This window comes from Geotrypetes seraphini, chromosome 5 (genome assembly GCF_902459505.1).
Source record: "Geotrypetes seraphini chromosome 5, aGeoSer1.1, whole genome shotgun sequence".
Taxonomy (NCBI): Eukaryota; Metazoa; Chordata; class Amphibia; order Gymnophiona; family Dermophiidae; genus Geotrypetes; species Geotrypetes seraphini.
Genome location: NC_047088.1, coordinates 77,560,958 through 77,577,504, shown reverse-complemented (window position 1 = coordinate 77,577,504; position 16,547 = coordinate 77,560,958). Strand labels below are relative to the sequence as shown.

Genomic DNA, 16,547 nt, shown 5'->3' with positions numbered 1-16,547 from the left:
CCCCGGCCCGTTCGAGAGAGGAGCCACGGTGGGCGGGTGAGCAGGTAAGAGGGATGAGAGTGAGAAGAAGATGCAGGCAGCTGCGCCTGTGCCCCCCTCCCTCTGAATCAGCGGCAGCAGTGAGGCAGCACTCTGGCGGTGAGTGACGGCGAGGGGGGAGTTGCTCCATGTTCTGGCCTGCCTCCGTGTTCGAAAATTGAATTTGGCATGGAGGCACACCTCACGAAGCCAGGAATCACAAAACTCTAAGTGCGCATGCGCGCTTAGAGTTTTATTATATAGGATAAAGGCTTTACAACAACCCTCCACTGTGTCTGCTTCATAGTCATCAATTCTATTAGGATTAGTGAAACTCTTACCCATCTATTTTTTAGGATAAAAATATTTGCAGGTAGCAGCTGATATACAGATAATTGTCATGATTAATTTAGGCCTGCAATTCAGCAAGCCTAAACTAATCCCCTCTTTTACTAAGGTGCGCTGACCGATTAGCGCACACTAATTCAATTAGCATGCACTAAACGCTAACGCGTCCATAGACCAACATGCACACGTTAGTGTTTAGCGCATGCTAAATTGATTAGTGCGCGTTAATCGGTTAGCGCACCGTCATAAAAGAAGGCCTAAATGGATAGTGTCATCTCAGTGGCCACACTATCCGTCTTTTCAGTTCCATCACCTATTGTATATGAAGAGTGACACTGACTAGACATATTCATTTAAATGATTGTGCCGACACTAAGGGCTCCTTTTACGAAGGTGCGCTAGGGCCTTAAAGCGCGGAATAGCGCATGCTAAATTGCCACGTGCGCTAGCCTCTACCGCCTCCTTTTAAGCAGGCAGTAATAATTTTGCTAGCGCGTGATTATTTTGTGCGTGCACTAAAACTTCTAGTGCACCTTCGTAAAAGGAGCCATAAAATTAATACAGCCACTTTTCTGGCTGAAAATCTGTCTCTACATGTTCTACAATGTTTTATTATTTAAAAAGCAGTTGCACTTGAAGTCAGTCTGCAGGTAAGGTCATTGCAATATTCTACAGAGAAAAGTATGACAATGTATGAGGTTTGTATAGAGACTTTATTACTCAAAAATATATATTAGAACAAAGTGACACAAAACATTCTTTAACAGCATTGTATATTTATAATAATGTACAGTACACAGGCAAGAAATAGCTCTGACACATTGTACCCTGGGGGCGAACTTTGTCTCAAAGCTGAGATGTGGACAGAAAGGCCTCTGCCACTCTCTGGGTTTAGAACATCTTGGTGAAGAAACTTGGGGCATGGTCTGCAAAATGCTGCAACTCATCCATCCCGGCAACCAGCACTGTTGCTGGAAAGGTTCTAGGGCGTTCAGGGTCCTGACATTGAAAAATAAATAAAGAGTAACATGAGGAACCTTAACAATGGAATAAAAGTGGATGAAAATGTGTCTGCTTTTTTTTATACTGAACAATAGTAACGGGACTTTTAGACAGTGTATTAAGCTCTGGAATGCATTGCTAGAGGTTGTAGTAAAAGTGGTTAGTGTAGCTGGTTTTAAGAAAGGTTTGGACAAATTCCTGGAGGAAAAGTCCATAGTCTGTTATTAAGACAAGAGGGAAGCCTCTGCTTGCCCTGGATCAGTAGCATGGAATGTTGCTTCTCTTTGGGTTTTGGCCAGTAAGACTATTCTTATGTTCTTATTAGTTACATTACATTACATTAGTGATTTCTATTCCATCGTTATCTTACGGTTTAAGGTGGATTACACAAGAATTGTCATGATGCTACAAAATACATTCAGTGGATTACATGAGAATTGTCATGATAGTATAATGAGTGGTTTGAATATTTTATGATTTGCTATGTAGATAGTGTTGTGGGTGAAGCTTGGGGTGGGTCTGGTTCTGTTATAAAGGGTTAATTTATTTTTTTGAAGAGTAGGGTTTTTGTTTCTTTGGTCGAGGATAGCAGTAACTAGTTTGGATTTACTTGTAAAAAATGAAAAAGAAAAACGGTACAGTTATAGCTTCCATCAATCTGGTAATACTTGTAAAAATTGGTCTACAAAAAAAAAGGAATGAGAGTTAAAAGGCATTTCTGCATTTCCAGGTTAAGCCCAACCAAGTTCATGTCACCTTGACCTTTTTATCATCATCTTTAACAGATCCATGTTATTTCTTTTCTGATATTACTGGCCTATCTCTCCTTGATTTCAGATTGGCATTTGTTGAATCTCACTGTGCAAGATATGCCCAGATTATGAGCAGAGTTTTGGATCACAGCTTCACACTACTCTTTCTGGTATATCTTTACATAAAGCTATTTGTTAATGCATTCATGTGCAAATGCTATTTGCTGCTAAAGCCTTACCGTCCTGGAAATGTTTTTATGGGATTTTGTCTTTCCATCTTGTTGGATGAATTTGATACTGTTAATGTTATATTGTGTTTGTTCTGTCAAAACATGTTTTAGTATTTTTAATATGTATGCATGTAATTTTGTAAACCACATAGTATTTATGCAGTATATAAATTTTTAAATAAATAATAATAAAATAAAATATGACTTGGTTAAAGATTTTTGCGTTTGGTAGGGGATGGTAGAGAGGGGATAGATTTAATGGGTGTGCTGGAGGAACTTGTAACTGTCTTCATTCTATTTTGGCAATATTTTTCTTTGTCAATGTTTAGTAAATTGGCTTTATTTCTGTTGATCTCAAACCAAAAAATACATATGAAGGTAAAAATGATCTGCATTATTAATGATAATGAGCTAATAACAAACCTCTACAGGGTAGGCCGTGGTGGGTACATAACGAATAACAAAACCACATCTCCTCCTGTTGGACATATTTGACTCGCTGGCATGAACTGTCAGTCCATCATGAATCTGAAGAAAAAGAAAAGAAGAGTTATGAAGTAAAATGTTGGTGGGGAATAATATTTGTTGTAACTATGAGAAAGTGGTGACTTTAGTGGGCTACACGAAGTCAACTCAAACCAAACCCATTTCTCTTTCTTCTGAGAAACCCACTGCCTTTCTGTAGGCCGGGTACAGATGGATACGATCCTGTATTTTAGTGCAAAATGGTCACATCAAATTGGAAAAAAACAGAACATGAAATGAAAACGATCAAATAATTTGGCTAACCATGATTCTAATTAGCTTACTTTAATTGATAATTTCCTTTTCATATTCAAGATACACTACGAGCCAGATTCTGGAATGGGCGCCAAAAAAAGAGATTGGCACCTAAAGTTAGGCACCTATTCTATGACAATCACACTTTGGCGCCCATTACAGAATCGTGCTTAGTGGCACCTAACTTAAGGTGCCTGTAATGTAGACCAGGGTTTTAGAAACCTACATTATAGGCACCTAAGTCCTTTAGAGAATTGCGCATAACTGTACCTAAGTCTTTCCATCCCTAAATATGCCTACTTTGGTGTTAGGCGCTACCTATCTTTTATAGAATCACACCTAAAAATATAGGTGCCTATCTCCCAATTCAATTTTATTTTTTTCAATTATACCTTGTTAAAGCTGTTTAGTGATGCCAATTTACTAATTAAGGGGGTCTTTTATTAAGGCGTACTAGCTGATTTAGCATGCCATTATATTTTATGGACCTGTTAGCATTTAGTGCGCGTTAAATTAGCTAGCGCACCTTGGTAAAAGACCCCTTAAGTTAGGCAGCTAACTTTAGATGCCTATTTATTTAGGCACATAACTTAAGGCACATCTTATAGAATTTCCCCCTATCTTTCTCAAGCAAAGTCATGTCAAACAAGATAAATTGACAATAATTGAAAATTGCAACTACCTTCTATAGAATCTTTTGGGTTTACAAAAGTGTTTCTGTTCATCACACCATGAATATCACTAAATACAAATTCATTTTTTATTATCTTAAATCAGCATAATACTGGCTGATGGTAAGTTTCATTGCGGATAATTTATTCCATTGGTTGGCGATTCATTAATATAAATAAGAGCATAACAATTGCCATACTGGGACAGACCAAAGGTCCGTCAAGCTCAGTATCCTATTTCCAACAGTGGCCAACCCAGGTCACAGGTACCCGGTATAATCTAAGAGAGTATTTGGTCATATTAGTTATCATAAGTTTGATAAACATAGCTAATGTGACCTCTAGTTGCTTTCAGATAATGATTGCAAATTTAGATTTCTGAAGTATCTTATTAATTTATTATCTCTTCTATCATATATTCTCAGTCTCTAACTTTTAACAGTTGGTTGTCTACTGACCGACATCTGACCAGCTTTGAGTGGACATTCAACAGCCTTCTCTGCATCAACCAGGTGCCTTGGGATCTCTTGGTTGGAGGTTAGCATGTTCCCAGGGATGACGGCTATTTGATGCTCCAGAATGCCTTGCTTATGGCTTTCTACAAAGACAGGAGATTCAGATTTATTTACTTTCACACTTTGGTTTCCTTTGTCCTGCCTTCTTTCAAATACAATTTCAACAATGTTGAGGATAGGGCACTAGAAAGAGACAGGGGATGAGATTTGATATACAGCCTTTCTGGACTATAATCAAAGCGGTTTACATATTATATACAGGTACATGTTTTGTACTTGGGGCAATGGAGGGTAAGTGACTTGCCCAGTGTCACTTAACAAGATATATTAAGAATTTCATTGTATTTTCTTTCAGAAAGGGTACAGTTGATCAGGTTCATTCTATTAATTCTTTGTTACATCTGTTGGAATAGCATTTTTCTAGATCTGTATGGAAATGGGTGACAAAATTTAAATCTACTAACTACCATAGTATCCCCTAAAAATGTAATAATGTTCTTAAAGCTATCGTACCTGGAATAATCTGCAAAACTCCATTTTCTGTGTTGACTTCATCCAGGGCAAGCCATACCGAGGCCACAGGTCCTCCCTCAAATCCCCAGTACCTACGGAAAAGAAAAGATATCATTCACTGAATTGGTATCCTTCTGTTCTGCAAATTAAGATTATGACCGCCCACCTACAGAAATGATTGTTATCATACAATATCATTTAATGGAGAGGTTCTGATTTCGGGACTGGCCTATTGTAATTCTATTACCCTCAAATTTTAAATCTCCTTCAGGATTAGGTCTTGTCAGCTATCTATGCCATTGTATTTAGCGTGCTTGGTAGCAGCACAGAGATAATGACTATGCACCTATGGTTTGATGGACCAATTCACTGTTATTTTTCTATGAAGTAAGTGACACCATGTGAAATTAACTTATTCCTATTAGTACCATCTATTTTTGATTATCACAGGGATGACTTTGAAGTCAGTACTATGGCTTCAGTTACAGAAAGCCAAGAAGGCTTCTACTTGCAAATAACTCTAACCCTTGCAAAACCGCGGCGATAACAGCTCCAATGCTCATAGAATTCCTATGAAAGAGCTGTTACCACCTTGGCCAGTGCTAAAAACTGCTATGATTTTGTAAAAGTGTGTGTGTTTCTGGGGGGTAAATCAAAAGTAAACAAACTGAAATAAAGAAATTTCATCAGGTTGCATTTTCTGTTTTCTTTGGAAAGAAAATGAAACATGAAGCTTCTTTTATTACATTTTTAATTTCATTTGAAAACAAATGCACACCACTACTTTTTATCTACTTGGCTGCCCTTTGATCTGCATTATTGTTGGCTGTTTTTCTTTTCTTTTTTAAATTTATTCTTTAATAAATTTTCATAAAATTTACAACATAACTCTTGCTTCAGAAACACAGAAGAACATAACACAACTTTGAATAGGTGACAATATGTCTTCCTTAGACCTATATCCCAAGTTGTTTTGTTATATCCTAGTGGAATATAAATATATTTAGTTCTTTGAGGCAATTTTCTGAATGGATGGTATATATCCCAGAGTGATGACAAAATTGAAAAATGAACTTGAAGATCTATTGTTAGTAATTTGTCATTTCTCTCTAAAATCTAGCATAGTACCAGAAGACTGGAGGGTGGCCAACGTGACACTGATTTTTTAAAAGGGTTCCAGAGGTGATCTGGGAAATTATAGACAGGGGACAATTTTCTGAGATTCTTCATGATTAAAAAAAGGGTTTTCCTGCAAAAGAAAGTCTTTTTAAATACATTATCCCACATATGTGTGGCAAGAGTGGAGACAATTATAATTTCTGGTGGAATTCGGTATGTCACATTTACAAAATGGAAAGAACAATAGCTGTGCAAAAAGGGAATTTTAATAAATTTAAAGAAATTTGGGGACCATTGACAAAATATTGCAATGAGTAGACATCAGTTTATATTATACTTACAATATTAAGATAGAAGGGTTGGGAGGAGAGAATTTAAATTTATTAAAAGATTAGATTTTTAGGAAAGTTTATTGATGTGTTATATTGATTGAATGCTTAATTGAATGGTAGGAAGGAATGGGATAAAATCTTCATCTATGAATATCATAAATGATAAATTTCAAGAAATGTATTTATTGATAAATGTTTATTATATATATTTGCTATAAGATGAAAAATGAATAAAGAATTTATAAAAAAAAAAAAAAAAGAGTGGAGACAGAGCAGGGATACAGCTGGGGAAAACAAACACAAAATGGAAACAAGAAATTAACACAACAAAAATGTTGGGGCTGCACTCATCTAGAACTGAATTCTATATATGGCACCTAGAAAACTGTCACCGAAAATGCACTGAGCGGTTGATAGACTAGAACTCATGTTTGTGACCCGTATCTAACCTTAAGGCATCAGCTGAAACTTTGAATGCCTCTTATTCTATAATATGTTGAAATCCCTCGTTCATCCATGATCCTCCCATTTCCATGTACTCTTTACGGCACCACGTAAATTTTAGACATTTTAAGGTAAACCCAAATTTGCATGCACATCTCAAAACACCATATATGTATATAATTCAGGGACTAGTGGGTACTTATGGCACTTGAGTCCTTGCCAACCCAAAAGATTTTCAGAGGGGAACTCTAGGAAGTTTCCCACTGAAATTGAACGTATAGGCTCTGAGGTACATAGTACCTGCAGGTGAAGAAGTTTTGCAGTGGTTTAGAAATTGGTCTTCCCATGGCCTATTTAGTTTTCTGTACCTGTACCACTAGACTGCATGAGACAAAATTGAAAATTACACTTACATTTTATACGTTTTGACCATTTTATTCTGAATCTACTTACAAAAACATGTTTTAAGTGATAAGAACATAATTATTAGGTCATGCATTTTCTTACTTGATATCCTGGTGCCAGGCTACATAAGGAGCTATGTTGTCAGCATGAGGAACCTCAGAAGATGGGTATTTGCAGATAAATCTGGAATCCAATAGAATAACGTTGGGTCCCAAGATGGCTGTCATAGTTTCCAGTAGTCGAGGATGAGCTGCTAAATTCATGACCCATTCATGCTCTAAGTGAATGTTATGTAGGTTGTACTGAGTGTATTCTTTCCCTACAAAATATTTAAGTAAATTGTTAATAAGGCAAAAATAAAATTATTTATTTAATAGAAAATTTATAATATGTTTTCTATAGCATTTTAAATAATAAGAAATACAGCTTATTTTCTAGAAGAGATGACAATATTTTTCTAATTAAATTGCTATATCTGAAAGCATACACCTTTAATGAAAACTAAACACATTTTGTAAATTCAGGCAAGTTGACCTCCAGACAGGTGAATATAATTCTCCCCACCCCAATCACTTCTCCAAACCCCAGGTTGAAATGAGATATTATCTGAGAATTATTGTATAGGTTCCTGAAAATAACCTAAAGGATTACCAGAATACATCTCCTTTAAACTCTGCATGCTGAATCATATATGTATAATAAGTAGCTTCTCTAAAATCTCTACTTATACATGCATGATGATTTTTACATGTAAATACATTTTATATTTGTGAAAATAACACATAACTCTTCTAAAATAGCTCCTCTGGGTAAATATTGCACTGCAAAAATGGCAACTATAACTCCATAATGATAAGTTTTCATAGACAGTTATGCATATATTTTATATATATTAAAGGCCACTGAAAATCCACATCTATCTATCTATGAGTTTAAACTTATGTGGTTCTTGCACGGCTGAACATTGAGCTCTATGTTACTGTGATCTTTGAAAACTTACCAAATTCCTCCTCCAGTTTTTCAAAAGCTCTTTTTGCATCCTCCAGCTCTTCTTTGTCTAGGACAGATATCTCTGTGAGGAAACCCTGGGTGTCATAGTGCAACTTCATCTGGTCAGAACTGATCTTCATTGTAGAGAATGAAATTTAGGATGGACTCTAGCTTATTTATGCTGCTTCTCTTTCTGCTATTTTTCTCCCCTTTTGATGAAGAACCTTATATACAAATTCAGCACTAATTTCTCTGCCTCCTTTTGAGTGACTCAGTTCCCTGGATATTTTGGTTTCATCTTAACTTTCTTCCTTCAGGCATGCAAAATATATTATTAAGTGACACTAATGGAAGGTGGTGTCGATCTTGCATTTCATAATCCTGAAACTTTTTACCTCTCATGCTGTGACGTTAAAGCAGGAATTCCCATTATAAAAAATACTTCCTTCTAATAATAGATTTCTATATTTAGATTTTACATGAAAATCAATGAAGTAATTAACTTCGAAGAAATTCTGAAATAGCTACTATAAAACTATAAATGTCATTTTAAAAAAAAGGTTAGAGGTGAGAAGTTTTATTGCTGACCTACAAGTGTGTTCATTCTGCTGCCCCTCAATATCTCTCCTCGCTTCTTTCTCCTTATACACCTCCCAGAGATTTCCGTTCCTCAGATAAGTCACCCTTTTCCTCCACTGCCAATTCCAGATTTCGTTCCTTTCATCTAGCTGCCCCCTATGCCTGGAATAAATTACCTCAGTTTGTCCATCAAGCCCCTTCCCTTCCCTTGTTTAAAAGCACACTGAAACCCACCTTTTTGATATAGTTTTCAATCCTTAACCCAACTCCTCTGCCCTCCAACCCAGCCCACTGATTAACCGTTCCCCTTAACTGTATCCATGACATCCTGTTTGTCTGTCTTGCCTGTTTAGTTTGTAAGCTCTTTCGAGCAGGGACTGTTTTCTTACTCTTTGTGACTCTGTGCAGCGCTGCATGCATCTGGTAGCACTATAGAAATAATTAATAGTAGTATTTATTTATTTATTTAAAAATTTATATACCGCATAAATACTATGTGGTTTACAAAATTACATGCATACTTATTAAAAATATTAAAACATGTTTCGACAGAACAAACACAATAAAACATTAATAGTTGCATTATTAAAACCTTTTTTAAAATTCTTCCAATAAGATGGAAAGACAACTACCAGGACGGAAAGGCTTCCGCAGCAAATAGTAGTAGTATAAGAAAAGCAAGTCAGTTAACAGAGTGCATGCATAATTTGAATATTTATGACAATTAAAACTAGTGGACTGTATTTTTATGTAATTGCACCATCTGATTTATAGAGGTTCTTTTTTCCTGTTTTAAGAAGTAAGTTATTAAAAACAATGATATTTCTTTCATTACTTTGCCAGCAGTCCCATGAGCTTGGCATACAGGGTTTCATTCATAAACAGAGTAATTATCACTAGTAAAATCGACGAGGGGCTGCTGAAAAGTTTTCAGCCCAACCAACAAAGTTGGGGCAGTCTCCATTGAGGGCAATACACTTAGAGGAGCATAATCAAAAAGTATGTCTAAGTTTGTTTTGGTCCTAAGTCGCTAGTCGCCCAAAGTTGGACATGTCAAAAGTCCATTCTTGAAAAATATGTCTAAAAGATTTCTTTTTTACAGAATCGTCTACTTCTACGTCCAGCCGTCGTCCAGACCACTAATTCATGTATTGTTATATCCCATTCTCGTTCAAAAATTTGTCCAAGTCAAAAACGCCTAGAACAAGTCCTTTTGGACGTGGCGAAGTCAGCAAAGTAATGGAGTGGACACCTAGACATGGCAACAGAGTAGTGGGGCACCTTACAGGGCACTGCTGTGAACTCCACAAAAAGGATGCCGCATAAACTTCTCACCACAACTCCCTTATAGGTCATGGTGAGCCCCCAATCCCCTCCATAAAGAAACCACCTACTAGACCCACATGTCTACCACCCCAACAGCCCTTATGGCTACAGGTGTCACCTATATGGCAGTATAATAGGGTTTGGGGAGGTTTTGGGGGTGCACATGTTTCACCATGAATGCAGTAGTTAGAGTGGCTTATGGGCCTGGGTCCAACTCTCTAAGGTTCACTAGCCCACTGCCCAGATTACTTAAGCCACCTCTGTGCAGCTCTACTAGGCTTTCCTATGCCAGGTGCTGATGTTCTGGAGGCAGGTATGTACGTTTTTATTCTGATTTTTATGGTATTGTGGGGGGGGGTGTGGGGGGGAGTCAGTGATCACTGGTGCAGTGTGTGGGGGTCTTTATTTTGTGTCTGCAGTAGTTATCTGGTCACTGGATACCTTCTGGGCACTTAGACCTGTTTTTAGATCGCCTAAGTCACTACATACAATTCTGTCTAGGCAGTCTCGTTAAACTTTTGGTTATACTTGGCAGTAAAGCTAAGTCTATGTCAGCCCACCCAAATCCCACCCTCACCACTCCTCCTAAAATGCCCCTTTCAGCTCTGGACATACAGCGGCACTGAAAAGGCCTAAGCTGTTTTTAGATACGTCTAAAACCTGTTTCGATTATCGACACTTGGCCGACCTGTCTTTTTGATTGTCCAAGTGCTGATTTAGGCAGGATTTTAGACGTATTTCCGCTTCGATTATGTGCACCCTAGTCTAGTAATTTTCCACTTTTTCATTCCGTCGGAAAAATACAGAATAAAAAAAGTGGAACATCACTGAACTATGGGCTCCTTTTACGAAGGTGCACTAGGGTTTTTAGCGCACGCACAAAATTGCCGCATGCTATAGCACGTGGTAGCCGAAAATCTACCGCCTCCTAGTGCGCTCGGGAATTTAACACGCGCTATTGCGTGCGCTAAGGCCCTAGCACACTTTTGTAAAAGGAGCCCTATGTGTATAGCCCTCAATGGAGACTGCCCCATCTTTGTTGGTTGGGCTAAGAACTTTTCAGTTGCCCCTCGTGCTAGTGAAGGAGTTGCTTGGTGAATAGAGCACTGGATTCAGAACTAGGGAAGCCAGGGTTCAAATCACTCTAGCATTCCTTATCTCAGTCAAGTCACTCCACTCTCCACTTCCTCAATTACAAAACTAATGGGCGGAATAGAAATCACTAATGTAATGTAATCATTTACTAACTTTTGTAAAAGCACTTTATTTAATGTAAGCTCCATTATTCATAATAAGGTCCATTTAGTAAGTAAAGTACATAACCTATAGGTATATGAATGTGCATTAAAATGTTATATAGTAGGTTAGCACAGAGGTTGGCAACCCCTGGTCCTTGTGGACCGCAACCCAGTCAGATTTTTGGGATTTTCCCAATGAATATGCATTGTATCTATTTGCATGCACTACCTCTTATAAATACAGCCACTGACCGATGGAAAATCTAATAATGTTGATATATGTGAGGAATATCTAGAACTAGGAAAGTTAAAATGTTCTACCAAATAACTGGGAGCCAGACCATATAAAACTTTGTAACACAAACATTCAAACTTAAAAAAAACCTCTGGCCTCAAAAGGAAGCCAATTTAATTCCATGCAATAAGGCGTTACAGGGTCCTTTTACTAAGGCATGCTACCTAGCGCACACTAAACGCTAATGTGTCCATAGCGTATGGTAAAATGGATAGCGTGCCTTAGTAAAAGGACCCCTATATGATCTGTTTTTAACAGTTTAAAAATCAAATGAACTGCTGTATTTTGTATCAGTTGAAGTCGATAAAATTATTTACAGTAACCTGCCAAGTGAACAGTATTACAGTAATCTAAAGTACTTAAAATGAATGACTGATCTAGTAATCTAAAGGGGTTATCATTAAAATAAGGCCTGATCACACGAAGCATATTCGAACTAAAGCATCAACCTGTTTAGTCATACAATAGATTCCTATCAAGACAAACTCCCAATATCTTGATAGTTGAAACAATAGGGTAAGAAATCCCATTCAGACCCACGCTCTCTTCATTGCATTTGGATGGAGTAGCCATGCGTTTAGAACAGGTTCTACATTGAAAGATACTGTTCAAAAATTCCATTGAAACTAAGGGCTCCTTTTACTTTAAAAATAGGTTAACAAAATTTTGTGGAGATTTGGTTAGAATTTTTCCAGATGTCTCTAGGGCTATGCAATTAAAAAGGAAAGAATTTCTGAAATTAAAAATTAGAGTTTTAGCTCTAAAGGCATCCTTGTATTTAAAATTTCCATGGAAATGTCTTGTTAGGTTACAAGACATTGAATACGTTTTTTGGGATCCCTTTCAATTACAACAATTTTTAATTGCGCGAGAACAGAAATGAGTTAATAATAAAGAGCTTTAAGTTTCACTACTGAGGAATAAGAGGATATAATTAATGAATCCCTATTAGAGTAAGGAATGGTTTAAGATTTGCGAGGGTGAATCGTGAATTATTTCTTTAGTTCTTTCCTTATAAGTTGTTTATTTGAAATTGTATCATGTCTCCCCATTTTTTATTTTTTTATTTTTTTTGTGGGCTTAGAAAGGAATTTTGTATGAATGATTAAGTACTTTTAATATTTAAGAAAGATCCTTTTTTTCTTTGTATCGTCTGATATTGTAATTGTTAAATTTATAAAAAAAAAAAAAAAAAGAAACTAAGGGCTCCTTTTACAAAGGTGCGTTAGGGCCTTAGCGCACGGAATAGCACACGCTAAAATGCCAAGCATGCTAGCCGCTACCACCTCTTCTTGAGAAGGTGGTAGTTTTTCGGCTAACGCACGCTATAGCATGCGCTAATCCAGTGCGTGCGCTAGAAACACTAGCGCGCCTTTGTAAAAGGAGCCCTAAGACATTCTAATCTGGATGTCTCTATTATGATTTGTGTGCCTTTTCTCAAATCTGCCTGTATATGTTCTACGTTTATAATAAAGCTAACTAACCCCCTCTTTTACTAAGGCGTTCTAGCTGATTTAGCACGCACTAATTGATTTAGCGCACACTCATTAATTAGCATGCGCTAAATGCTAATGCGCACATTATATTCTATGGACACATTAGCATTTAGTGCATGCTAAATCAGTTAGTGCACCTTAGGAAAAGGACCCCTATGTGAGCCTCCGTCTAGGAGGATCAGCTGTGTTAAAAAGAGTTTCATACAAAAACTCCTACAATGAGATCATTCACTTGTGTTCACAAGAATTCTTTTTACCAAGACCCTCTCTTACCAAAAGCAATTTCTCCAATTTGTCTTATGATTATTCCTTTAGATCTAGAAGCATTTCCTACTTGAAATATATTTCTAATTAGTTCTAACATTAATTTCTTAATGCTATGAGACTGGCACTTATTTATTCAACTGTTAGGTTTTAACCTGCATTATGTAAAGTAGTAGTGATGTGCACATATTTAGTATCACCTAATAAATATTGACTTATCAACATGTCCTTATGTAATATAAAGAGAGGAGTGCAGGGTAGGTGGGAAGAATAGAATCTATCATCAGTTGGAAATTCCTCCTAACTGCTGCATGGTTTCACATCAGGAGTTTCCAGGTTACATTACAGAGTAAATATGTTACAAGTCCTTAACCTGAATGTCTAAGCTTAGTACCTAATTAACTTGTGAACCATTCAGATGCTATGCTAATAGGCAATATATTTTATGTATTTATTCAATTTTCTATGATGTTCTCCCAGGGGAGCTCTGAATGGTTTATCTGAATTTATTCAGTTACTCAAGCCTATCTCCCTGTCTTGGTGGGCTCATAATCTATCTAATGTATCTGGGGCAATGACATAACATAGCATAACAACCAGCTTATATACCGCAGGACTGTGAAGTTCTATGCAGTTTACAAAAAGTAGGATGTACAATTAGTTGGAAAATTTAGTTACTCAAATATTGGCAAATAAATATGTTTTTAAATGCCTCCTAAATTCCAAATAAGAATTGAAGGATATGATCAAATCCTTCCCCCATAAAGCTGCCTGGTAAGACAAAAGATGTTGGTGATTTTTTTTTTAAGTTTACAACCTTTTATGGGCGGAAAGACAAAATTCAAATATGAAAATTCAAATGTAAACTGCTCCGGGGTTGCAAGGAGCAGTGTGAGTTTGAATTCACAACCTCTGGTGCTGAGGCTGTAGATTTAACTACTGCGCCACACGCAGCCTTTATGAGCTTGAACTTCTTTTTATGGGATGACAATTGCAGATAAAAGCACATGGCATGTCTGGACGTATCATTTAAAAAAAAAAAAAGTATTTAATTGCTTATATAATTCTTGCCAACCTGAAAGCTATTGAAATGATTTGACCCGTTATCCCACTCTTCTGGAATTCATCAAACCCGCTCTCTTCTAGACCCTCCCAAAAACTGAAACTATCTTTCCCATCTATAAAAGGTATATCCCGCGCAGGAAAACTTGGAACATCCCTCCCCTTCAGAACCACGGAACTCTGGAACAACCTCTCATCCCCGCTCAGAAATTCTAGCTCCTTCCAATCCTTCCGTAAACGCTTGAAAACTTGGCTCTTCTCAAAAATCTATTCTCCTCCCGTTCTCTAGTACCCTGCCCCTCTCTATCTTCTCAGTCCCTCTCCTATATCCCTTCTTTGTAATTCCTTTCCTCTTAACCTCTGTAAACCGTACCGAGCTCTGCGCATGCGGAGATGGTGCGGTATACAAACCTAAGGTTTAGTTTAGTTTAGTTTAGTTTAGACCAATTTCTAAGATGATAGAACTTATGCGGCCCATATTAAGGAGGCACTATAAAATGAAACCTATCCCCAAAATCCTAATTTTAAAGTTGTAAAACTATAGCCCTGGATTGTAGAGAATGACTGTATGTTAAATGTACTTTTACCTTCTTTAAAATTATTGTACATCGCTTAGAAGTTACAAATTTGTCCCATCCCCACAGTAACTTAATTTCCCCTTCCTGACCCCATGAGTTTTATTTCAAATTTGATTAATCACTTATCAAAACTTCTAAGTGATGTACAATAAATTAAAAGGAGAGAAAAGTACATTTAACATATAGTTGACGAACAAAATCTTAGACATAGACCAAAAATTACAGGATACACGGGAACACAATAGAAAACAGGAAAAAACTACAATAGTTAAAGGAAAGTTAAACGAGGTTAAAAAACATTAGGGAGTTTTGTCGCTCTCCCTGTCCCATTCCTCCAAACTCTGCCTTAACCTCACAAGCCTCAAATGCATCCATAGGATAACATGCACGCATTAGTGTTTAGCGTGCGCTAAAAAACTTAGCGCACCTTTGTAAAAGAGGGGGTAAATATAGATGGATGCAGACATTTGAAAATGCCAATTAAAAAAAAAAAAACAGCACAAGAGGTTTTTAGCACCGGCTGTCATGCTGACTGCTCTGCGCAGCTTCAACGGTCATAGAGTTCTTATGAGCGTTGCAGCAGCTCAGAGCATTCAGCATGCTGGCTGGCGCTAAAAACCTCTTGCACAGTTTTGTAAAAGTGTGTGTGTGGGGGGGGGGATTAATTTACTGCTTTAGAAGGTATTATTGGGACGTAAACAATAAACGGTCGAATACAATGGAGAAAAACAGACCTCAATCCGTGTGGCTCCTCGATTTATGAATAAATCACATAAAGTCCATATCATCATAGGTCTGAAAAAACTCCATATAACATATAGACCTTCATGCTCAATTATTTAAATTATGATAAACAAGGTTTTTAAATCATAAGGATGAGCTGTTCAAAATATTCTGTGCAAACACCTAAGCTTATCAATATTTCAAAATGGGAATACTTAGCTGAAATTCTTCAAATGGTGTTACAAGGGTCCCACTAGTTTAGACTGGTGGGACAATAACATTGGATGAGCATAGTCATTGAAGAAGTTAGGGATTAGGTGGGGAAGTGTGGGGGGAAGAAGATAGGACGAGGTATGAGTGTGTGAAGGGAAAAAAGGAAAAAGGGGATTGGTTGGTGATTGAGATTGTGAGGGTGCTGTATAAGAAGTATGATTGTATAAAAGGGGGGGGGGGAGTGATTGGTGGAGAGTGTGAGGAGTTTGGGCGGGAGTCTCATTGTGGGAATTGAAGGGAGGTTGGAGGTTTGTTTGGTGGTGATGGTGGTGTGAAAAGAATTTTGAATTTGGTGGGGTCCGGGGTAGGATATTTTTCGGAGAGGAGGTTAGCAGTGAAAATTGTGATAGTACCTGGTGGAGGCAGGTCCCGTGTTGCTCCATTCTGGTCTGCGAGTTGGCGTTGGTGTACGAGGTGTAGTGAGTAGGCTGTCAGCGGCGTCTGCTTAATTTGCTGGGGATTCGTGGTGGCCTGCAGAGTGGAGAGCGGGGACCGCTTTACTTGTTTTTGGGTCGGCCCCACGTTGTGGCTTCTGGGTTAGGGCGAGGCTGTAGCAGCAGTCAGTAATTGTAGGGTGTGGCTGCGTCGGTGCGT

The 16,547-nt window shown here is 37.5% G+C and overlaps 1 protein-coding gene across 1 annotated transcript; it reads right to left on the bottom strand.

The window, feature by feature from the left end:
- Window positions 1-1,099: 1,099 nt before the first annotated feature.
- On the bottom strand, window positions 1,100-8,294 carry LOC117361504 (probable alpha-ketoglutarate-dependent hypophosphite dioxygenase). Its single transcript, XM_033946934.1, has 6 exons — window positions 8,130-8,294; window positions 7,232-7,448; window positions 4,830-4,921; window positions 4,260-4,399; window positions 2,774-2,878; window positions 1,100-1,365 (listed from the first exon to the last, which is right to left on the bottom strand). The coding sequence occupies exons 1-6, from the start codon at window positions 8,257-8,259 to the stop codon at window positions 1,258-1,260; spliced, it is 792 nt and encodes a 263-aa protein (XP_033802825.1). The 5' UTR covers window positions 8,260-8,294; the 3' UTR covers window positions 1,100-1,257.
- Window positions 8,295-16,547: the final 8,253 nt, after the last annotated feature.

What these genes read in the sequence shown, in the direction of transcription:
- LOC117361504 (XM_033946934.1), bottom strand. Translation starts at nt 8,259, where the DNA reads ATGAAGATCAGTTCTGACCAGATGAAGTTGCACTATGACACCCAGGGT. An exon ending in AAAACTGGAGGAGGAATTTG is followed by an intron (nt 7,449 to 8,129) that starts GTAAGTTTTCAA and finishes AATATTTTGTAG; the next exon opens with GGAAAGAATACACTCAGTAC. An exon ending in TCAAAGCTGGTCAGATGTCG is followed by an intron (nt 2,879 to 4,259) that starts GTCAGTAGACAA and finishes CTTTTTCTTCAG; the next exon opens with ATTCATGATGGACTGACAGT.